At 36.9% G+C, this 25749-nt stretch overlaps 1 protein-coding gene and 1 pseudogene across 1 annotated transcript in view; one reads left to right on the top strand and one right to left on the bottom strand.

Moving 5' to 3' along the window:
* ASCC3 (activating signal cointegrator 1 complex subunit 3) overlaps positions 1-25749 on the top strand; it is a 320801-nt gene that overhangs the window by 169294 nt on the left and 125758 nt on the right. The window contains exons 14-16 of the mRNA XM_008516619.2: positions 1646-1780; positions 22375-22566; positions 22873-23097. Of these exons, the coding sequence (XP_008514841.1) occupies positions 1646-1780; positions 22375-22566; positions 22873-23097 (552 nt within the window). The remainder of the gene's footprint in view (positions 1-1645; positions 1781-22374; positions 22567-22872; positions 23098-25749) is intronic.
* On the bottom strand, positions 106-1250 carry LOC103548712 (small ribosomal subunit protein RACK1-like; annotated as a pseudogene).

The following is a 25749-nucleotide window of genomic DNA, read 5'->3' as shown; positions in this document are numbered from 1 at the left end:
GGGAGGTCTACCACAACAAAAACTTCCAAATACTTCTCTAGAAGCATTTTCATCTCCAGCAGCCCTCTAAACTCTCTTTTATTTTTACTTATTTTTTTTAAGTCAAAAACCAGTTTTTTATTTCTAAAGCTCTGCCATGTATTTCTAGTGGGTGCCAATGGTCACCTGCCACACTTGCACCAGGTTGTCCGTGTAGCCAGCAAACAGAGTCTGGCCATCAGCAGACCAGGCCAGAGAGGTGCACTGGGGTGGCTCTGCCTTGCTGCTGGTACTGATAACTTCTTGCTTCAGTTCATTACAATGATCTTGCCCTTCAAGTCCCAGATCTTGATGCTGGGGCCTGTGGCAGCACAGAGCCAGTAGCGATTGGGACTGAAGCACAAGGTGTTGATGATGTCCCCACCATCTAGTGTATAAAGGTGCTTTTCTTCATTTAAATCTCAAAGCATGGCCTGGCCATCCTTGCCTCCAGAAGCACAGAGAGATCCATCTGGAGAGACAGTGACAGTGTTCAGGTAGCCCCTGTGGCCAATGTGTTTGGCCTTCAGCTTGCAGTTTGCCAAATTCCACACCTTGACCAACTTGTCCCGGCCACAGGAGACAATGGTGGAATACTGCTGTTTGGTGAGAAGCAGATGCAAGACACCCACTCTGAGTAGCTCTCATCTTGGACAGTATATTTGTATACACCCAGAGTATTCCATAGCTTGATGTCTTATCTTGGGAGACAGAGACAATCTGCTGGTTGTGAGAGGAGGTCACACTCAGCACATCCTTGGTCTGGCCCACAAATCGACATGTGGTGATGCCCTTCGTGAGGTTCCAGAGGTGAAGGGTTCCATTCCAGGAGCCTGAGAAGGCAAACTGGCCATCTGAAGAGATGACCACGTCACTAACAAAGTGGGAGTGATCTTGAAGAGCACTCTGTGGGATGATGTAGTTGGTCTCATCCCTGGTTAGCTTCCACATGGTGATGGTCTTGTCTCGCAAGGCCGACAGTATCATGTCTGGGAACTGGAGAGTGGTAGCCATCTCTGGGTTACTCAGCCATTGTGGCCCTTGAGGGTGCCATGAAGGGTCGTCTGTTCAGTTATGGCAGCAGTGGGTGCACATGTCGCTGCAGCGACAAGGATGGAACTGGATAGCTCAGAGACACAAGCATCACCTAAACTCCATTTTAAATAGTTGTTCTTAGACATGATTTTGACCAAGGAAGAGTGTTCTTTATTGTTTTCAATTTCTTTAAGCATCTTTATGATACTGGAAATTTCATTGACTGTGGAGAAATAGGCTCTTGTATATTTTTATACTCTGTCCCTATAACATACGATTATGCTAATGAATCATGTCTTCAAAAGAGAAATGCACAAGTTAAACTCCACATTTTATATAATCCATTAATTTCAGTTCTAACTTCTCCAGTTTATCGGCTAATAATAAATAAAGCCATGTTACTGAATTTTATTTAACTTGCCTTTATCTTATGCACACTTTATTCTAAAATAAGGAAATGTTAGAGAATTTATAAACTGGGGATTTTATTTTAACAATTAATGGTTGTTCGTGTAGGGTGACTTCCAGACTGGTATTAAGCCATCTTTTAGTGAATTTGAATATTAAAATAAACTGCTTTATTTTATTTTAGGTGATGGTGTTTGTACATGCTCGAAATGCCACTGTAAGAACAGCTATGTCTCTGATAGAAAGAGCGAAAAATAATGGCCAGATTTCCTGCTTTTTACCTTCACAAGGACCTGAATATGGACATGCAGAAAAACAGGTAGGGAACAAATAACAGCAAGATACAAGGGCTAAAGTACATAAAATACCAGATATAGCAGATATTTTATATACGAAAGATCCATAGTCTCCAATTGCAATAAGTTAATTTTACAGATTTATCGTGTTATAATCTTGACTTTTTTCTTGACTTAATGCTCTTTCCGAGGATCCCGGTGCATGATGTGTTCGCTTATCAGTTCTTCCTATGTGGTTGTAATTGTGGTGGGTAGCCCTGCTCTTTAAAATGTAGTGAAAACATAAAGTACAGTTAAATTTCATAAACCATGTTAACATCTATGGGTTTATTATTGTTTTTTTAAAGATCCAGTAGATATTTTTTTAATTTCTCAGTTTTAATTTCTGAGGTTGATATGGACAGATATAGCCTACATAAACAAAAGCTTTTTTTAAGAATGTAAAACTTTGAGACCAAAAAGCTTGAGAACAGCTGCCTCACTACTCAGTGTATACTCAAAGGACCCCGAAAGCCTGGGTGTTCATTTGAAATGCAGAACCACAGGCCCCCCTCCCGAGTCATAGTCTGATCCCCAGGTGGTTTTATGCACATTACAGTTTGCGAAGCACTTCTCTAGGTAATTTGGGTATTGATACTATTTCAGGATTTACAGGTGGTTTTGTTTAATTATATCAAATAATGATTTAGATCAGGAGTGGGTGAACTACAGCCTGAGGGCCGAAGACAGCCACTTGCTTTTGTAGTTAAAGTTTTATTAGAAAACAGCCAGCCCCCTTCTTTTATTGTCTGCGGCTGCCTTCTTGCCGTGCAAGGGAAGAGTTGCGTACTTGCCACAGGGACTGTATGGCCCACAAAGCCAAAAATACTTCTTCTGGTTGTGGAAAAAATTTACCCTTATTTAAAGCTATGAAAATAAAATTTCAAATAAAAAGTCTATGGGAATAAAATGATAGTAACTTCAAAATATTTTGTCTGCATAGTATACCATTTAACTGACGTTTACCCAACAGCCGCCAGCTGTCAGGCATTGTGCTGTGCCCCTTCACATTTAGCATTTTAGTAAAATGTGTTTAATTTTTGTGACTGCACTGTAAATTTCACCATTTTATATTGATATTTTAAATTCTGAATATGATGGTCTATGCTAAGTTGCTTTGAATATCAGATTCTCTTTCAATTTAGAACTACAAAATTTGTTTTCTTCATTCTTTTCACCTTATAAAATTTTCTATTACATAACATATTATCCAGCTTTGTATTCTTCCAGTTACTTATTAATTATGAATTTATGAGAGTCTTTGAAAAGTCAAGTTGGATTTCGTAAGTCTTGTTTTATTTCTTTGGAAATACAAAGCAAATCTATTGTGTTTAAAAGCCAAGCCTTGAGAGCCACCTTGTGGATTTCTGGTTACTTCATACCTCTCAATTCTGGGTGCTATTGCTATTCTAATTAATGCAGGTTTATTATTTAATTTTTATAATAATAATAATGTTTAATGTTTGTCAAGTATTTACCAGGACCAGGCTTGTGTTCATTGCTTTATATAACTCATTCAATCCTTGGAACAGCCTGTGATGTGTATTTGTAGTATTATTATCCCTTGATATAGCGTATGTGCAACTAATGCAAATATAGCGTGGAATATTCTAAAGTGTATAGAAATAAATTTCAAATAATATTTATTTAAGGCAACATCATCAAACACAGATTCACAGATCATTATGCTGAAAAACATGGAGAAATGGAAAGTTTTAATGCAGTCAAGCAGACTTGAAAATCCCTAGGCATTTTTATTATACTTTCTTTGGTATTTTTATTATACTTGATTTTTATCCTGATCCAACTGTTATTACTGGGGTTTTTAAAATAAAAATGAATTCCACAAACATTTATTAATACGTACATGTTTTCAGGGAACATTGTTCTGTTCACCATTATATGCCCAACCTTTCGTATGGTATTTGACTGATAATAGATACCTCAAAATTACTTTTTTTTTTGCCCTTGTTCCTCTGAGACAAACATTATAAGAAATGTTCTCACTTTAATTTTATCATTTGATCTGTACCACTATTCTGTCCTTTAGAGATTCTTATCTCCATTTTACAGATAAGGAAACTGAAACTGAGAGAGAGAGTAATTTTCCCATGTAATAAGTAGTAGAGCCATGATTTGAACCAGTCTGACTCCAACATCTACCATTTTCACTTCACTGCATCCTATTTGTTCAAGAGCAAACAGATCAAATCCAGTCTAGGACTTTCTAAAGACTTTACAGCTTGAGTCATTTTTTTTTTTTTAATAAAATGGAAGAACCCAACCATATCCCTCATTTCTCCTAACGAGAGATTCAGAAAAGTTGGCTCCTCCACAGTGGATATTATTTTATAACAACAGATAAGGTTATCTTTCTGAATGTTTTCTCAAACCTCCAGAATTTTAGATTATTTTTCTAGTGCTAATTGTATGTTTCTTCTTTCTTTGTTTTTTTTTCTTTTTTTCAACTGTTGCCAATCCTTTTTGGCTTTTTTTTCCTGCTGTCTCTCCTCCCCAAATCCCCCCAGTACATAGCTGTATATTTTAGTTGTGGGTCCTTCCAGTTGTGGCATGTGGGATGCTGCCTCAACATGGCCTGATGAGCAGTGCCGTGTCCATGCCCAGGATCTGAACCGGTGAAACCCTGGGCCACCGAAGTGGAGGGCTCAAACTTAACCACTCAGCCATGGGGCCGGCCCCTCTACTTGTTTCTTGAAGTGCCTTCTGAACTTGAATGATATTAACATTCTAGCAATTCTAAGGAAGCTATTACTATGATGGTAGCAGATATTTCTTCCTAAATTTTTGAAAATTGGAAAATTAAGTATTCAAAACATTAAAATAAATTTAGAAGGTAAATTTGCTTTGGTAATACATAGAAATTTAGCCTCATGACCCCTGTCAATGGATATACAGCAAAGTCCCTACTGTACCACAGTGATAATTTCCCCTTAAGTGTTAAGATAACTGTCTCAATTCCTGACTTACCAAGTATGGTTTTTAAAAGCATTTCTTCACAGTTTTATTCAACACACTGTAACTTTATTTGTATAAATAGTAAATAAAAACTCCGTTAAGGAAATGCTCCTTTTCTTTGTGTGTGTATGTGAGTGTATATGTAATAAGGCCATTTCTGTCCCTTAGCCACAACTCAAAATGAGTCGTCTTCCCAGTAAGTAACAATTATACTTCAGGACTCCTCGTACCATTTTCATCTTTAATATCAAAGTCACCCCCAGCTGAAAAACCAACTATGTTTCCAAATTGTCCGCTGAAACAAGAAAACAGTGAAGGGAAAGTGAAGTGCCCTAAGAGTAGCTTAAGCTATAGAGATGGAGCTTGGGGTTGCCCCTGCGAAAGGGAGTCTCAGGAATTTCAGAGGAGGTCCAAAGTAAGAGGGCACATTGACAAAAAGCTCTGGTTGGAACTTTGCCTCCAGAAGCCCTGGGGCCCTAAATGCCTACACATTTCTGCAACCTACTTTCTCTTCTATCAGATGGAACAATAATTGAGTAAATAACGCCTATTCTAGTTATTTTACCCTGAAAAACAAATGGAGTGATATATGCAATTATTTTGTGAACTGGCTAAACAAAAAACTTTACATGTCATATTATAAAAATCTACTTTTAGAGCTATATATTAATAACTAAATTTTAAAATGATGAAAGGATAATGCACTGTGGATAAATTTCCCTAATTTCCTCTGCATGTTATTACTTTTTGCCCTCCCCAACAAAGATGCTCTCTTAAGAAACCACTGTTTTCTGTAAAATAGAACATACTTCAGGGGATAGTAGCACTTTATATTTATAGAAATAAGTGTATCATTAGGAATGCAGATACTTTCCTTTTTAAGCCATTTCTTTCAATTATGATTTTAATTTTAAGTTGAATATTTCAATTAGAATCTTCAGATTCTGTTTCATCTGAGATCTCAGTCAAATAAATGCTTTCCCCTGTATAGTATTTCTCTGATTTATGGGCACTGATGTGGTTCAATTTTTTACACATATTACTAATACTAAGAGTTTTTCTCTTAGGTGGTAATGATCTATCATGCAGTAAACCTCATGAATGTAATTATTGGAAATACATATCTATTAAACAGATCAGAACACTGGGAAGAATCCAATAATAATATGTACTCTCAAGGGACCTTAAAATATCATTTTTTGTAACTTTTTATTATTATCTAGACCTACCATCCATCTTCTTGTTCTTTTCATAGATCAGCTTTAGCCTTTGCCTAAATTAACAGCATCTGGCTTTGATACTAGTTATCTGATGCTTACTATTGGTAGCTTTCTTTATTTCTGCTTTAGCAGCTTTACAGTGTCAGTATGGCCAAATAAAAGTAGAATTTTCTCTTCCTGGAATTGATGATATTTGTTAACTAAAGACAGGAGCAGGTGCCTAATAGCCTGTTTTCTCTCATTTTTTACTTTAAATATATGCAGAATATTATCTTCTTAGAGTTTATTCTTTCCTCAGCCACATCAACTTCCTTTTTTTTGCAAGTTAATGTAGTGAATCTATTGTACCCACAGAGAAAGAATGTCAAAAGTGTATTAATATTTTTAAAATAAAATCAGAGAAAATTAGTAAAAGGTAGAACTGAGTGTTTAATTGGATTTTTGCAAGCATGACTTTTCTGTTTTCAAAGGGAAATAGCCTCTTGTGGAATAAAGGTTTGGGGTCCAGGCAAACCTGGCTATTATCTTGACTCAGACACTTGAACATAGCCTTTTAACTTCCTCAAGCCACAATTTCATCACATGCAAAGTGGCAGTGATACCTAGAGCTTAAAGTTTTTGTAATAAATGTGGTAACAGAGATCTTGCCTGACGCTCAGTAGACACTTTGTAAATGGCTACATGTGAGCTCTGAAAGGAAAGAAGATGACAACTTTAAAGAATGACAGATGTGACCAGATTTAAATTTAAAGCTTTTGGTCAACAAAAAATAGTATATTGAATTGTAAAAGGCAATAAACAGGTGGGGGAAATATTAATAACAGATACAACAGACTAGTTAATATCTGTCTCTTTATATGTGTATTTATTAAGCTTAATAACTAAAACGTGAAGTTTCCAGTAAGTAATTATGAGCAAAAAGAGGAAATAGGGGAACTGTGGAAGAAAAAAATTATTAGATGAAATTGTGTAAATTAACAGACTATGTACTGTTAAACTCAATACATCATCAAAAACTAAAAACGATAATGCCCAGTTCTGAAAATAAGTTGAGGATTTGGCACGCTCCTAGGTTTCCTGTTGCAATGATCAGTTCAAATCTTTTTAAAAACATTTTAGTAATGTGTTTTAAGAACCAAACTTTTTGGGAGCCTCTAACCTTAAAATCCTAAACCTGGAATCTTTCCAGGAAGGAAAAGTTAATATACACTGAGAGTTTTGTTCCAACACATTATTTATAATGAGAAAAAAAATACAAACAGCATAAATTTCCAAGTAGGGGAATTTTAAAATGAAGTATGGACGGCAATTCAATTAAATATTATTTATCTGTTAAGAACAATGAATTAGAGTACATAGTAAGACATCTAATTCTAAATTAACATGTCAGTTTTAATTCAATTAATTAAATGTCTTGTGTCACTGACAGTAAATGGCTGAACAAGATAGTCTCTCTGCCTTTAAGACCCAGGCTGTCTCACAGAGGATTTAGAAATGTACATATAAGTAAAGCAAAACACGGTAAATGACTTGAGAGGAGAACAGGTCACAGGGAACACAGAAGAGAAGTAGATTAATTCAAGCTAGTGGCCTCATATTTCAGGAGGCAGCAGTGAGGGTAAGGGACATTCCAAGGAAGGAAGAAAGAGAACTTGGGCAGAGCAAACCACTGGATATATTTGGAGAATGAGAGAGTGTTCTCTTTTCTCTGGAATGTAAGGTGTATGAAGGGCAAGGCGTGTAGATTTTGATTAGAATGTAAAGGACCTTAAATTATATAAGTAAATCATGGACCTTTTAATGCAGCGAGGAGCTATTGAAGGTTGTGGAAGAGCTAAATTGTTATGAACGGAATTCAAGTGCCGAAAAGTAGGATTCATTTTCCTTCAAGCAGAGGAAATTCCCATGGCACAGGTGTTCATTTCAGTGTAGCCTAAGGTGTGAGACTCTTTTTAAGGGACGTAGAAAGTAGCATTGGAATTTTGTCCTTATTTCTTTTGTTATTACCTTTAAGTAAATTTTGATTGCAGCAGTTTTTTGTTCTTTTTTTTTAAAGATTTTATTTTTTTCCTTTTTCTCCCCAAGGCTCCCCGGTACATAGTTGTATATTCTTCGTTGTGGGTCCTTCTAGTTGTGGCATGTGGGACGCTGCCTCAGCATGGTTTGATGAGCAGTGCCATGTCCGCGCCCAGGATTCAAACCAACGAAACACTGGGCCGCCTGCAGTGGAGCGCACGAACTTAACCACTTGGCCACGGGGCCAGCCCCTTGATTGTGGCAGTTTTTGTTCCTGTTCTATAAGATGTATTTAGAAGCACAGAACAAATTTCTTATAACAAATTTATACATCTTGTTAAGGAACCATGCTGCTTTGGAAAAGTATGTTAATTGGAATATTGTTGCTCTCTCATTTGAAAATACTTTAGTAGAAGAAGCACTCTAAAGACATATAGATTAAATAAGTAAGTTTATAAATCCTTAGAGATACAGAGATTTATATTGGTAAAATTTAAAGATCAAAATCACATTTCACAATGTGATTTTTTAAAAATTTTATTTCAGCATTTATTTAAAGATGGTCTAATGGATATAAAGTATGCAATTTTAGGTGAGATTTATCTTTTGCTAACTAGGATGCTTTCTGGAATGCTAACTTGTTTCTATGTAATTGAGTTGTAGTAATATCAGAGTAGCCTGTGTGGTAACCGAAACCATCTTTCAAGGGCTATAACATGGAACAGAGGACATAGTACTTCTTTTCTCCCAAGTTAAAGTGAATAATTAATTAGCACAGCCAGAATGACATAAGGGAATTCGTTATGGGAATTAGACTAGTCTGTATCGTTGTGAATTGATTGTATACACATGAGCCTCAAACTGTTTTCAGACATGGTCATTCAGTGAATATTTATTGAGCATAAGCTACCTCCCAGTCACTGTGGTAGATCAATAGGTATCGAGATAAATAAACTCTGCTGTCAGCCTGTTTAGAGTGGGTTGAGGGAGACATGTGTTGTATTAGTCGGTATTCAGTAAAGGAAACAAACTACTCTAGGTACGTTCTAAATAGAAAAGGATTTTGTACAAGACATTAGGTACTTACTACAACGTTGGTGAGATTGGAGGAGTAGAAGTCAGGGGGCTACCACTGAAACTGTTGAAGAACCGGCCACCATGATGGTGATCCAGTATGTAGAAGCTACAACTGCTACTACAGATGCCTTTCAACATTCATGAACACACTAGAAAACCAAATTTTGAATGTATGGTATACCCATTATAACTTTGAACCCTCATTTCTCCAAGACCTTGCTTGCCAGCAAACAACGACAGCAGGAAGTTAGTTTCCTCTTTACTTCCATTGTGTGTCTAATTAGCAGAATGGATTTTTGCCAGTACCCTGACTACAAGAGATCTGAGAAATACAGGTTTTACCTTTGGCTCATGCAATACAGGAAGCCCATAGAAGGGCGATGGGAGTTGTGTGCTGATTAATATTCTTTGCTTTAATTGGGAATGGAAATTTATTTAGAAGAAAAAGTAGCTGCCCCTTTTTCTGTATGGAGCTTACGTTTTGGCAGAACAGAATGATTAATCAACTAGTTAAATAATTGATTTTAATTGCATTTGCAATAAACAATAAAGAGAGAGAAAGTGCTAAGAGAAAGTAAAATTGGGGGATCTGACCTAGACTAATAGTGTTAGAGGAGGCTTAGCTAACACAGTAACATTTAAGCTGAGATTTGAAAGTTAGAAGTTCACAAAGCAAAGGACGACAGAAGGATGTTCTAGGAAAAGTCTCTGATACCAGAAAAACAATAGCACATTGAAGGAAGTGGATAAAAGTCAGAATGACTGAAATGTAGAGAATGATGGGGAGTGGCAGACGACAGATTTGTAACATAAGACGAGTCTAATGTTGTAGGCAAGGAACAGGTCATGAGGGCTTGGTATATCATGTTGAAGATTTGATATTTTATCTTAAAAGGAATGGGTTATAATTAGAGGAGTTTGAGGAAGAGAGTGCCATGATCAAATTTGTGTCTATAAAAAAAGATCACTATATAATCTGTGTATGACTCCACTCATATGAGGAATTTAAAATTATGGACTGAGAACAGTTTAGTGGATACCAGGGGAAAGGTGGGGTGGGGGGTGGGCACAAAGGGTGAAGTGGTGCACTTACAACATGACTGGCAAACATTAATGTACAACTGAAATTTCACAAGATTGTAACCTATCAATAACTTAATTTAAAAAAAAGATAACTATACACACAGGAAGGGCAGGAGAGAATGTGAAGACCAATTAGATGTGGATTCATTGGGGAATATTTGGGAAATAGACTCGCTAGTACTTCGTGGTTAATGGGATGTGGAGGATTGAGGAACAGAGACCTAAAAGATTTTTGGCTTCTAAAAGATACGTGGCTTGCATTATTGAGTGGCTAGTTGAGTCATTTATGAAGAAAAAGAATTAGTAGAGAAGGGTGAGCTTGGAGGGAAGAGTGCAGATCATGAATTCCATTTGGACGTGCTGAGTTTAAGATACCTGGGATACTTAGAGATCTAGAGTAAGCATCTGGATGCATATATGAGTCTGATATCAGAAGCACAGTCTGTTTCAGATTGTGGAAACCATGGGAGTAGATGGGAGTAGTAGGAGAGCCTGGGACCAGGCCTTGAGGAGTTCAAGTTTTTAATGATTAGATAGAGGAGAATGAGTCAACAAAAGAGCCTCCAGGACACTGGAGTAAACCCAAGGGAGTATAATGGCATAGAGGGCAAGAAAAAGAGCGTTTCAAAGAGAAGAAGGTGATCATCTGTATTGAGTGCTGCTGTGAGAGGTCACGTAATGTGAGGGTGGACAATATTCGCTGTACTTAGTAGCAACATGGAAAATTTTGGTGACCTTATTTAGAGCCTTTTCATTCAATTGGTGGAGAGCAAAAACTAGATTAAGTTGGCTTATGAGTGTGGAATTAGAAAATTCAAGTGTAGACATCAATTTTGAGAAATTAATTTATGGCCAAAAGGAAAATGGATCATATCTAGAAAATATGAAGTAGTACAAGAAAGGTTGATACATTCGTTCTTTTTAGGTAGAAATGATATGCTTATATTCTGTGGGAACTATTCAAGAGAGAGTGAGAAAGGAGTGAAATTGATTGATTACTCAGAAAGGAAAGAAAAGGGACCACAAGAAATACGAGTTCTGAGAAGGCAAGAGGCATAGGATCCAGAGAACAGGTATAGAGATGTTCCTTAGATAGGAGTTAGGGTACTTCTGTTTATGACAGAAGGGGAGGTTAAAAAGATGGGTTCTGATGCAAATAGGTTTTAGGTACATGGCGGAAGATAAGGGAATTTCCTCTAATGTGTTGTATTTTCTTTATGAAGTAGGTATTGAAGTCATTCTCTGAGAGAATGGGTGGACAAAGTAGTCAGAAGTTTGTGGAGAATAAAAAAATGTCTTAAGTAGACATGTGAGACATATGAGAACAAACTGACTAAAAAGACGTTGCAGAATTACTGTTCACTGTTAAGGACTTGTTAAGATTGTGCTCCTGGATTTACAGTGGTCTCAAGTTGCCTTTGTCTATAATTTTTCTTAATCACTATCTGCCTTGGGTCATCTGAGGTTGGCATTTTCCAGCCAGGTATGACAAAAAGGCAAATGAGTTTAAGAAATTGGCAGGAGTGTGATTAAAATGTTGGGCTCTGCTATCTAAGCTGGAGAAAGAGCAAGAAGAAGGATTGGGCAGGGCTGGGGCTGAGGTGCTGCTGATGAATAGAAAGAGGGTAGAGGAATTGTGATCTGGAAGTGTCATTAATGATAAAGGATGGGCTTAGAAAAATTAATTAGGCAATCTTGAAATATAGGAAGCTTTGATCAGAAAATGAGATGTCTGTACTAGTGATTTTGGAAGTAGTACAGTTGTGGGCTGATGATAAGGCCTAGAATATAATCATTGGTATGGCTGAGGTGGGACAGAGGAGATGTCACTGGAAATGAGGGTGTCAAAGAACTGAAGGGTGAGGGGTTTGGATGTCCACATGGAAAATACCATCACTAGGATGATGACAGGCATTGGAATGGAGAGAAAGACTAGGAGCCATACGTATCAAGTCTTCATTGGGTAAGGTTGGGTGACAGGTGACATAACCAGATGGACTGAACCTTAAAGGAGCAGAGGTTTTTACAAAAGATGAGTACATACTGGTCTGGAAATGGTGACGGGGAAGAGAGACATCATCTCCCATTACTTGAGAGGTATGCATAGGAAACAGAGTCCATGGAGGAGAGTCAAGTTTCAGTTAGGCATGATAGGAGAAGAGATTGGTAAAATTTGCTGATGACTGTGTGGCAGTTCCAGAGAGTAAGGTGAAGAATTTGTTACACTAGGATGGAGAAATAGTAGAGAGGGTAAGGAATTGAGTAAACAGCAAAGAAATACCAAGTATTATTATGGGGACCATAGTATAATACATCATTGGTTCCCCATTACCTGTTTGCATGCTAGATATCAGAATCTCTGAAACTAAGCCCCTAAAATTTTTAATAAGATCCCCAGAAATTCTGATTATAGCCAGGTTTAGTTTACATAGTGAGCAGATCACTAATGGACCTTGTCCTGAGAACAAGGATGAGACATATGATGGATTTCCTTGTGACAGCCTCATGGAGGACAAGGCATTGTTCTCTTGGCATACACACGAGAGGACCAATTTTAGATGTCTCAGTGAACAAGGTTTACAGTATAAATAAACAAGTAAACTCTTATTACAAGTTACAGAATAAGAGCTTCAAAAGATACAGAATAAGAGCTTCAAAAGAGAGCACGAGAGAAAAAGAGAGAGAGAGAGAGAGAGAGAGAGAAGGGGTGAAGAAGTAAGGCATATGCCTTAGGTCTCTAAACTCCTTTGTCAAAAGAGAAGCCAGGTGTTAGTTTATGCTCCTAACAATGTAAGCAAGTCCATTGTCTCATGCTGATTAACTTCACAAAGATTGAATGACAGGGGCCGGCCCAGTGGCGCAGCGGTTAAGTTCACATATTCTGCTTTGGCAGCCCTGGGTTCGCCGGTTCGGATCCCGGGTGCAGACGTGGCACCGCTTGGCAAGCCATGCTGTGATAGGCATGCCACATATAAGAAAAAAGTAGAGGAAGTTGGGCATGGATGTGAGCTCAGGGTCAGTCTTCCTCAGCAAAAAGAGGAGGATTGGCAGCAGTTAGCTAAGGGCTTATCTTCCTTAAAGAAAAAGAAGATTGAATGATAAACATAGCACTTACCAAAGATGAGGACTCTCTAATATTTTTTCTAACATTGATAAAGCATACTCACTAATAATTGTGGGAAAGAATGGTATCATTTGGCAGAAAATATTTACCTCCTCCTGGTTAAATTTTAGTTTTTATAATGGGAGTCATTCTTTCCTAATGAATTTGAAATTATTCATATTAAAGCATGCCTTATCAAGATAACTTATCTCAGAAGGCTTATAAATGTCACTATAAATAATTTATGCAATTTCATCATGCTCTTTCATTCAGAGTTTGTGTCTGAGCTGAAGTTCTTGTGTTTCTTCTGTATATTTTTTGGTCTTATGGGAGAAAAAACTCAAATTTGTTTTCCTTTAATATCTTTGTATGCTGTGAGTCTTTTTAAATCTTTTTTTATTTTTTATTTTTTGGTGCGGAAGATTGGACCCCGAGCTAATATCCATTGCTACTCTCCCTCTTTTTGCTTGAGGAAGATTGTTGCTAGGCTAACATCTGTGGCAGTCTTCCTCTGTTTTGTATGTGGGATGCTGCCACAGCATGCTTTCGTGAGTGGTGCATTGGTCTGTGCCTGGGGCCCGAACCCATAAACCCCAGGCCGCCGAAGCGTATTGTGCAAACTTAGCCACTATGCCACTGGGCCAGCCCCCTGGTCTTGTTTTTTAATCATGTGTTTGTGTTAGTTTGGAAGTCACCTTTGGGAAGTGGTTCCATTTTAACCTCATTCATTTTTAAAAGTACTCACACTGATTTTACATCTCATGGGTAGGAAAAAGATATGGAAAGTTATGGAAGGAAGCCCTGCCTGCTTTCACTGGGAGAAAAGAATATAGTACCCTCGGGGCTAAATGATTATCTTAGTGGTTGTCCATTCCATTCTAATTTTACTGACTATAAAACCCTCTATGGGAAATTCACTTGTGAAAATTGGAAATACAAAGTCAGAGGAAACCAAGCTTAGACGATTCTTAGACAAACTACACACCTGACTCCCTTTACCTTTTCACAGCTGGTGTTCTTTTGTGCCGGATTTCCAAGTACAGTTTATCCAGTGAGTATAGTATTGGATCTCAAATGACTTCCTTAGAGAATCCAACGCCCTATCCAGAGAGTGTGAACAAGGTGAATTGTATCTCATAGCTATTCAGAAGGTAGCAAAGCCTGGACTCCAGATAGAGCTCCCCCCAGGAAACCAGGTGGAAACAGTGATTGTTCTGATACTTTGGAAGGTAGCAGGCATCTTGTAATAAACAAGTTTAGCTCCATAACTCATGGTCTTAACCATCTCTTCTCCATTCATTTCTCCACATGAAACTCCTGTTAAGAAGCTCCTTACATTTCTTTCAAGGAAAGATTTTGTACAACTGCCATTGTGTATTTGTGTGTATGTTTTAATGTGAACAAATTAGATCATGTTAGACACACTTTTATGTCTCTTGCTTTTTTTCACTTAACAGTATCACGGAGATCTTTCCAAATCAACACTGAAAGATGTGGGTCATTCTTTTAACAACTGCACAGTATGCCACAATGTGGACATTATCTTAAATCTTTTACCCAATCCTGTCTTGATGGATACTTTTGTTGTTTCCAATTATTTTTTATTGTTAATAGTACTGCAGTAAACATTCTTGCTCATACTCTTAGCATTTGCAACAATATCCATTGGGAAAATTCCTAGCAGTGGAATTTATCATCAATACAGTGCATGCATTTAAAATTTTGGGGAATGGTCCTGAACTACCCACTAGGGAGATTGTTCCAAATTACACTTCCTTGAACAGTAACTTTCTCCCATGTAACTTTGCCAACACTGAACAGTGTTTAAGTTTATGACAGATTAATAGGCAAAAAATGGTACTTCATTATTATTTTGACTGGCATTTCTTTATGAGTGAAGCTGAGCATTTTCCATATTGGCCATTTGAATTTCTTTTTCTATAAATTGCATTTTTATATTCTTGGTCCATTGTGTATTAAAATGCATGTATTGTCATATGCATTACATTTTTTTCTAGTTAACCTTTCTTTGATTTGTTTATGAATATTTTTACCATGCTGAAATTTTTATCAATTTATAGTCTTTGGGCTTTGTCTTGCTTATAAAGGCCACACCTACTTCATCTGTGATTTCCTCTAGCCCTTTTTAAATTTAATTCAATTTAATTTTTATTATTAAATCTTTGATCTGTCTGGAACTTATTTCATACAGTAGTGGACCCATCATCCTTTTCTGAATATTCACTGTTTATTCTATTGATTTTAAGATTCAAAATAACATACAGAATTCTCATATTTGCGGGAGTCAATTTTTGGACTTTCTCTTCTGTTTCATTGATCTTACTATTTCTTCTCTACTATCAAACTGTTTTATTTATTCTGTTTTCACAATATTTTTAATACATGATTGGGAGAAGCATCCTGATTATTCTTCAATTTTAGAACTTTTCCTGGATAAATATGCAGGTTTATTTTTCAAGATGAACTTTAATATCACCTCCAAGAAATTATGTTCATCTTTTAGTTGAGTTAATGGATTGATTTTATAGATTGTTGTGAGAATTGGTATTTTTACCAAATTAAGTTTTTCCATCTCAAAAGCAAAGCATGTCACTTCATTTCTTGAATGACCTTCAGCAGTATTTTAATACTTTCTTCATGTGGGTGCTATCTATTTCTTGTTCTTTCTGTTTTTGATGGCTGTTATAAATATGATACTTCACTTTTGTTTTCTAACAAGTTATTGTGTATAGAAAGACCTTTAAAAAATATTTTCAAGACTGCTACCTCTCTGAATTCTTTTATTATTTTAGTTACTAGTTTTTAGTCAGTCCTCAATTTTCTAAATAAATGTTCATTTCATCAGCAACTAATAAGTACTTTGGCCTCTATGTTTTCAGTATTTATGCTGTCTATTATTTTCTCATGTCTAATTCCATTTTCTAGGACATTAGTAGGCTGATGATAGTAAACAACTTTGCCTTGTTCCTAATTTTGATTAATATACTGTAACGTTTTACTATTAAGATATGGTTTGAGATAGATATTGTCACCTCTACTCATCAAGATTGAATGTAGCATTTTGTCAGATTTCAATGCCTGGAGATGATCATATGTTTTTTTCTCTTTTGACTTATTAATAATTAAGTTAATATGTGTATTTATAAGTATAATGCCCTTGAATTCTGGGGTTAAGTTATACTTACTTAGGTGTATTGTTTTAATGCATTGTTGAATTCTATTTTTAAAGTTCTTTGCTATTTGGATTAATATTCTTAAAAAAGAGGGCCAGCCTCATGGCCGAGTGGTTAAGTTCACGCACTCTGCTTTGGTGGCCCAGGGTTTCGCCAGTTCAGATCCTGGGCTAGCAGCTAGCGCTGCTTGTCAGGCCATGCTGAGGTGGTGTTCCACATGGCACAACCAGAAGGACTACAACTAGAATATACAACTCCGTGCTGGGGAGGCTTTGGAGAGAAGAAGAAGAAGAAGGGGGAAGAAAAAGAAGATTGGCAACAAATATTAGCTCAGGTGCCAATCTTAAAAAAAAAGTCTTAAAGAAAGATTTCTCTATCGTATTGTTTTCTACTTATTAATCAGGCTTTCGTACCAGTGCTGTTACGCTCCCTCTGTAAGATTAATTTTGAGGCTCTCCTTCTGTTTCTGTGCTCTAGGGCCTCTTAATAACCTTAGGACTAATTCATCTTTAAAAGTTAGATAGCTTTTACGTTTTCTTCCATTGTTTTTATTTTGCAGTTTTCTATTACTTTGGGGATATATGTAAGTAACATATTTTCCTAGAAAATCATCCATTCCAGACAGTTTTTTAAAGGAATGTATTGAGTTTTACAAAAGTACTCTTTTCTGATTCTTTTAAATTTGATATTTGTGAACTTTTTTTTTCCACATTACTAGTTTTGCATCTTTATGCTTGTGCTGTTGTGCTTGTGCCCAGCTATGTATCTCCTTTTACATAAAGGCCAAAGACTAAATATTTTAAGCCTGTGGACATATGGTGTCTGTCACAACAACTCAACTCTCTTATAGCTCAAAAGCAGCCATAGACAGTATATAAGCAAATGGATATGGCCGTATTATGATGAAACTTTATTTAGAAAACAGGCACTTGGCATATAGTGTGCCAAACCCTGCTGTAGCCAATAAGAGCCATTGTCTATTTTTGTTTAATTTTTTTCTTTTAAAATAAGAGTTTTGTATTTACTTGTCAATTGCATAATTTTTACATTATCAGATTCTACTCTATTAGGGCAATTTTTCCTTCTTTCCTTGGCTTTGTTGTATTTTTATTTTTCCAACTTCTTGAGTTACATGCTTAATTTACTTTTTTTCTTATTTACATAAATATTTGAGATATGTTATCTGAGAGCACAACTTTACTCTGTTCTATAAGTTTGATGTATGGTCTTTTAATTTTTACATCTCCGCAATTTTAGTTTTTATTCCTCATTTGTTAAGAAAGCCAAGATAAAAGGGATACATATATGTAGAGTTGCATGTGTGTGTTAGTTAAAACTTACTATTTTATTCAGTTGTTTTACACCTGCTTCAATCAACCATCACGTCTCACCTGGCATATTGTAATAGCGTTACCTAACTCATCTCCCCTATCTCTCTCCTACTCAAAAACCTTGAGTGGCTTCCCATTTAATTCAAAATAAAAGCCAAAGTCTTTATAAGGGGTGTCTTCAAACTCATATCCCATACTGAATCTTCCCACCTTCCTAGTGCCTAAGCTAAGGCAGAAGCGTCATTTCTCCTCATCCTGTTGTGCCCATCATATAGTGCTTAGTACATCAAAGCTAGGATGAACTTGAAACAATCCTAACTCCTTCCTTTCCTTCATGTTCTGCTCACCCCCCTTTCCAGGCAGTCACCCAGTCTTGATTTCTTTACAGCCTACTTTCGCCCTGACTTTATGGGATATCTCTATTTCCCCTGCCCCATCTTCTCTCTTGCATTGTTGTAGTAGCCCCAAAGCTTCTCATCTAGCACAACTATGGAGTTACGTCTCTAAACAACAAATCTGATATTGCTTAAAAACTTTAATTGGCCCCCTTTTCACCTATGCTTGAGACCAAATAAAGCCTGACCCCAGTCCTCCTTTCCAGCTTCATTTTCTTGCATTCACCCTATGCCCCCTGAACATAATGCCCTCCAGACACACTGTACTCTTTCACTAGTCCAAGCCTCTGTGCTTGTTTAACCTGCTACCCACCTTCCCCCATTTAGCAGGATTTCACTTGTGCTTCAAGAGCCATTTCACATTTTCTGTAAAGACTTCTTTTATCAGACTAGCAGATTGTTGATACATCACTCCGGAAATGTGTGGTAGTTTCTGCTCTGCAGCAGGTGCTCTGCCAGGTGCTAGCAGTACAAATGCAGATAAACCATAATGCCATTCCTGTCCTGGTTTTCGCTTTGTCCACATGCCTCTATTATAAACAGATCATATTTTATAGAAATCATTTGAGTATAAGTCTGTCTTCCTCTCCAGTCTGCAGATTATCTAAAGCTCAGATTTTGTCTTAAATTCCTTTGTATTCCTAGGATCTAGCACATGATAAATAGGTGTTTCATGTTTAAATGACCTTCTCTTTGGTTCTTCACAGTTTTTTTTTTTTCTGTTAGTCACTGTTATGTTTTATAAATTTGTTAGAAGGTACTTTTCTTAGGAATGTAAATAATTAATACAGTAATGAATGTGAAGTTACTTAGCACTAAATAATCTCAAAAAGTCAAATTGTACCTAGATGGATAAAAACATCGCTGCGGATACCTTCTTGTAAGGAACTGTGGTCTTTAAGCTTCAGTGCACATCAGAATAACTTGAGGAGCTGATTAGAAATATACATCCAAGAACATGAAAAGCTGTCTCACACCATTAACCATTAGGAAAATACAGAGTAAAATCATGATGAGATACCACCGCACACCTATTACAAATTGCTGAAATAAAAAATAATGACAGTATCAAGTGCCAACAAGCCTGGGAAGCAGCCAGCACCCTCATACATTGCTGGTACAAAAACAAAATGGTACAGACACTCTAGAAATAGTTTGGCAGTTTTCATAAAGTTAAACATACATTTACCATGTGATCCAGCAATACCATCCCTAGTATCTACTTTAGAAAAATTAAAATGTATTCACACTCACAAAAAAACTATACATGAATGTTCATGGAGGCTCTATTTATCATTGCCCAAACTGGAAACAACCCAAACATCCTTCAGTGGGTGATTAGATTAACGGACTGTGATATATCCATCCATACTATGGAATACTACTCAGCAGTAAAAAGGAATGAACTATTGATACAACCACTTGGATGAATCCCAAAGGCATCAAACTGGGTGAACGAAACCAGGCCTAAAAGTTTATATACTATTTGATTCAATATATATAATATTCTGGAAGTGACAAAGCTCTATGGATGGGGAATAGATCAGGGGTTGTGTGTGGGAGAGGTTTTAACTGTAAAGGAATGACACAAGGGAATTTTTTAGGGCGAAGGAACTGTTTTGTGTCCTGATTATGGAGGTGGTTACACAGATTGAACATAGGTTAAAGTTCATATGACTGTATGCCCAAAGTGGAAAAATAATCAATTTTACTGTATGATAATTTCTTTTTAAGATTGGCACTTGAGTTAACATCTGTTGCTAATCTCCTTTTTGTTTTCCTCTTCTTCTTCTCCCCAAAGCGCCCCCCCCGCCCCGTACATAGTCGTATATTCAAGTTGTATGTACTCCTGGTTGTGCCATGTAGGATGCCGCCTCAGCATGGCTTGATGAGCGGTGCCATGTCAGCACCCAGGATCCGAACCAGTGAAACCCTGGGCCACTGACGCGGAGTGCGTGAACTTAACCACTCGGCCACAGGGCCAGCCCCTGTATGATAGTTTTTAAAATACAATTTGGAAAAGTGCATATCTCTGGGCCTCATCCCCAGGGATCTAAGTTCATCTGTACTGTGAGCAATGCTAGACCTCAGTTGGCAGATTCAGATTCAAAGATAGTTAAGAATGAACAACTCAAGACTTATTTTAAGATTGTTATCCCTTCAGGTCTCTACTGAGCCAATAAAAAAGCAATGCACAAATCATGAGCAAGAATAGAGACAAAAGAGAAGCGACCCCTGGTGCCTGTTAGTTCCTCACAGAGACCAGAGGGATGTGCCCAGATGGTGGCCATTGGTTGAACCTACCGGGCCAGAGTGAGAAGTGCTATGTCAGCACTCCAGGATCTACCTACTACCTCATAGGAATCTTCTTCACCTCAGTTACCTACAGCCCGTGTTCAACTGATTACTGTGTCATTGGTGTCACAAGCCAAGTCCTGCTCCAACTGGAGTTTGACCAAGGAGTCTGCATTTATAACAAGCACATCAGGATAGTCCAGTGCAGGGGTCCTGGGACAGCAGATTCACCTGAAACAAACAGCAATCCAGCAGTAAGATTTGTGTAGAACCTCTCCTCCAAGTAATGGTTTTTAGTTTTCTCTGTTATTTCTGAGTGTCCACTTATGAACAGTAGAGAAGAAATGCAGTCGTTGAAATCTTTCTCCTCTTCCTCCCCTTGGCCCATGAAAGAACTCTGTTATATCCTAGCAAATACTCCACAACGGACTTTATCCCCGTCATCCCGTATTCATGAGATTGACAGTAACAGTTCCTGTCTGAAAAGATGAAAGTTGATATGATCCAAATGTAGTTAATCATAAATGTGTGTATGAAATGGTTTCTAACAGGCTGACCACAGTTCACAAAAATAAAATAAGAATACATTCCTCTTGAAACTTGAAGAAGAAAGTCTTTTTTGTGTAAGTGTGTGTTTTATTTGGAACTCTGAAAGGCTCCAAATGTCTAAGTTGTTAATTCCTTGGCTGGCCACTAGATGGTGTGGTTTGTTAATGTATTACCTCATATTTGCAGCAGATTCATGGAGTATTTCCTTAGCTAATTATTTATTAAATTAGAAGTTTAAAATCTTAGTGACTTTAGAGATAATCAATGTGACAAAGTCAGTACTAGAGACCCAGACCCTTGAAATCCCCTTCCCTGCCGAAGTAGCGCCGATTACATACAAACTGTGAAACTGTTTCAAAAGAAACTATTGAAATGCTGATCATGAAATTTTCAGAGCAATAGCAAATAAACACAGGATGTGATGCCCAAACAGAAGCTTTGACTATACAAACACCTCTTTTATGTTAACCTAACGTATTTAAATTTGCAGAAAACTTTTCTCTATTATATGTGAGTCGTCAGGGAATTTTGTAAGATCTTCTGCTATCGCACTTGTACAAATTGCAGATAAGTGGACCAAATTCCACATCAGAGCTCAGACCAGGCCAAAGAGCAGGCCCCAGAAGTGAAGCTAGTGTATTTAGGGCAGCTGTAACGTTGAGGAGCTAAGACAGGTGGTCGGTCAGTGCCCTCCCGTCGAAGATCCCCGGGAACGCAGCCGAAGGTGAATGAGTACAGTTGGGCTTATTGGCTCGTTGCTGTGGGGAAGAGCGTGTGCTATGCGGAAGCTTGGGGCATCTCAGGATGAGGGGAGAAAGTCTTCCGGGCAGTGGATCTGGAATAGACAAAGACTCTGAGGCGGGTGTGGCTTTGTCAGAAAAGGGACTGAGAGAAGTAGTTGGCCCTTGTGGCTGGCATGGGTAAGTGCGGGTAGAGGATGGGGATGATTTCTGTGGGGCCTTCATCCTAAGGACTCTGGCCTTTACTCTGAATGAGTTGGAAGCTGCTGAGATTTATATTTGTTTTTAATAGAGTATTTTTGGAAGGATAGGAAGCCGGTAATACTAATTGATTGCAAGAAAGGAATACCTGGGTTAAAGAGACACTTGCTTTTAACTTCATTCTTTTTGGATTTTGTGTCATGTTCAGGATTACCTTTTCCTTAAGATGGATGAAATATGATTTTTAATAATTTTGTATAGTTTTATATAATAAGACAGTAAGATATTAAGATGCTTAAAAATAATTGTATGCTTTCTTTGATTCAACAGAAATGTGAAATAGCAATTGCTTTTAAATACTAAGGAACACTGTTATGTTTTGTTGCTATCTACTCTAGGTGCAAAAGTCAAGAAATAAGCAAGTAAGAGAATTATTCCCGGAAGGTTTTAGTATTCATCATGCAGGAATGCTTCGGCAGGACAGAAATTTGGTTGAAAACTTGTTTTCTAATGGACACATCAAAGTCTTAGTCTGTACAGCTACATTAGCCTGGGGTGTCAATCTTCCTGCTCATGCTGTTATTATTAAGGTAAGAGCTTACCTTACTTTGCACATGGATTTGTGGTATTTTAAAACAAACCTGTAGATTGATTTATTTAGAAAAATATTGTGATTTGGCTACCTCACTGACTTTGAATGTTATTTATAGAAGGTCAAAATTATTTTCTCCAAAAGAATCTAGTTTATATTGTGAAAATTTAACTCTATCACAGATGATGAAAAGATTAAAGTACGCTTTTGAGATCTTGCCATATTTGCCTAATTTCAGGATTCACCTCATCAGGATTATATTTGTGTGTGTTTATGTAAATTTTTGTTATGTTTCCTCATCTAGGGAACACAAATATATGCTGCAAAGAGAGGTTCCTTTGTTGACCTTGGAATTTTAGATGTCATGCAGATATTCGGGCGAGCCGGGAGACCACAGTTTGACAGATTTGGGGAAGGAATCATCATAACAACGCATGATAAACTCAGCCATTACCTCACTTTACTCACTCAACAAAACCCAATTGAGAGTCAGTTTCTGGAAAGCCTTGCAGATAACCTAAATGCGGAGGTAAGATCTAACGAGGAAAAGCTTGGAACACAATCATCAGCCACAAGAATGATCAAGTAAAATAAAGGTTGAGTTGATTACTATTTTTTAGGATTTAGGAATATAGCTTATGCCATTTTACAGTCATAAGACGTAACAGTCTGAGTGGCAGTATTGTTGATTAGTTCAGAGCAGTACAGAATGCAAATGATAACTGGTAAGAGCTCAATGCTAAAAGCCTATACTCTTACATTATGAGGTTTTGTTATAGGATGGAAACCTAACCAAAGTTGTACAAACCAGGGAAACAAAATAGCAATAACAACAACTATATTTGTATTGCAGTTTTACAAAGTTTTTAATGATTTTATAAAGTTTTTATAAGGTTTATAAAGCTCTTTTATCTTAGATCACTTGATGCTGGTTTCTAGTAGCATATTTACAAGAAAATTTAAAAGATTAGGAAATAAATTTTGACTCCAAATAAAATATTATAGCACAACTTCAGTCTTCATTGCCTGCTGCGATTGGATGGCTGTTTATTAAATAATTAGGTCTTGGGTCAACGGTATCTCTGATGGAATAGTCTGCAGTGCAAGGACAGTAATAGTAGTGGTGCACTGAGGACTAGCTCAATGCAGGGACTCTGCTGAGTGCTCCTTGTATGTTCTCTCACTCTAATATTGCTGCTAAGTAGGTGGTGTCCTCAGAGAGATATATAACTAATCCAAAGGTCATTCAGCTACTAATTTTGGGAACTAGTGTTCAAACTTGGGTCTATTTAACTCCAAATCCAGTCTTTTCATTATAGCCTAGGTGTCTGTTATATTATATGAAATGGAGTAAGTTGAAGGTGAATGCATTTCTCTACATTAATACCTACCATTCGCCTTTTTCTAAGACCAGAACTAAACCTTTTCCCTAGTGGTGGTCATAATGTCTCTGACTTACAATAAAAATGAAGTCTCTTTATGCAAGTTTTTTAGAACAGCTTTTCCTTAGTGTCAAGGAAGACTATATCTTTGTAAACTTAGTATTGCTGTGCTTGATTTGTCCTTTTTGCTACCGGTAAAGTAAACTCAAGGTGGTGATGTTATTATTCAGAAGATACAAGGTGAATAAAATACTGCTATTGTCCTCAAGGAACTTTTTCTTAGGGACTATAAAATACCATCAGTGAAACTATTTGGTCAAGCCCTGAGAAATTAAAAATAAATTGTCTCCCATAGATTCACCTCATATTCATAAAGTGCTTATTAGGTATGTCATTTTCAGAAATGTCAACTAAGTATAACCATAATTCCATTTAATGCCATAAATGGCATTTAATAATGAAACATATACTACCTTGAAATTTTTACCTAATATAGTAAATTTCTTTCTAAAATTTCTTTCTCATAATTTGGTCTACTGGAATAGCTCCCAATTAAATTTTTTTCTTAAGGAAACAAACTCCCTTAAATTATATTTGAGTGTGAAATTAAATTTGGCAATCTGTGGAAATTGTGTGAAATTAGTTTATAAAATGAATGTATGCTGTACTCGTAAAGTAATGGATTTTTAAGTCTTTCGACTCCCAAAATCTTTGCAAAACTGTACAGTGGCAGTGATCAACATAAAGATCGTGTTAGATTAGGGATGTTGCCTTTACTAATATCTTCGATAACATGAATATCAATTCTGACCATTAGTTTAGAAGAACTGGAGAAAGTATTATATTAAGTAATAACTTCAATGCAGACATTTTATGAGGCGTCTTTGCTGATTGATTCTTAATGGGGCTGATGCCCTCATGCTAATGCCAAAAGGGCACATGTCCCAGCCCTGTAGAAAGCCACTTAATTTTTCACTGAGAGAAACAGTGAAGCATGTTTGAGGCTTATTAACATTTATTCAGAAGACGTTACTGGGTACCTACTCTGTACCAGCCCCCTGTAGTCCATACTGTACAATATGTCATTCTTTCTACAACCGCACATACATTCTTTATATAGAGTTCCTCCCGTCTCTGCAGGATGTCGTACAAACCCCTCTCCTTGGCTTTAGGACCTTCCCAGTCTGACCAGCTTTCCCTCTTCTGGCTCTGATTACTCTCCAACACATGTCTGCCCTAGCCAGGTTCTTACTCTACTTTCTTCACCTATAAAGTCCCAATTTTCCCATTTATAAAATAGGGATAATCTCACTGGACTGTTGTGAAAATGTAACGAATGGCTGTGGCAAGTTGGTATTCAGGAAAAGATTGTATCACTTACCATTATCTGATTGTCCCTTGATATGCAGCCCCATTTATACTTACTGCCAGCGCTCTAATTTTAGTTGAATAAATAAATGAATGGTAGCATAAATGGTTTTTATGTATTTACTAAAGGAGTGTATTTATGTATATATATATATATGTACAGATAAGTACATGCGCACACACGCGTGATGATTATATTTGCTTAGTTTTTATATGATTTCAACCAGTTTAAAAAATATACATACAAATAAGCAATTAAGATAACCTTAAAGACTAAAGTTTAAATAGGTATATTAGATATAAAGTGATACTTTGAGTCTTACTTCTAAATTACCAAATTTAGGGTAGGGTTTTTTGCCCTTTTACTTAACAGAGCATAAAGAGCTTTTTACATAACAGAGCATAACAGAACATCTATTAACTGTACAGCC

Source organism: Equus przewalskii, chromosome 9 (assembly GCF_037783145.1).
Source record: "Equus przewalskii isolate Varuska chromosome 9, EquPr2, whole genome shotgun sequence".
In the NCBI taxonomy this organism is placed as follows: Eukaryota; Metazoa; Chordata; class Mammalia; order Perissodactyla; family Equidae; genus Equus; species Equus przewalskii.
Note: the sequence above shows the minus strand (reverse complement) of the source record. Positions and strands in the feature narration are given on the sequence as shown.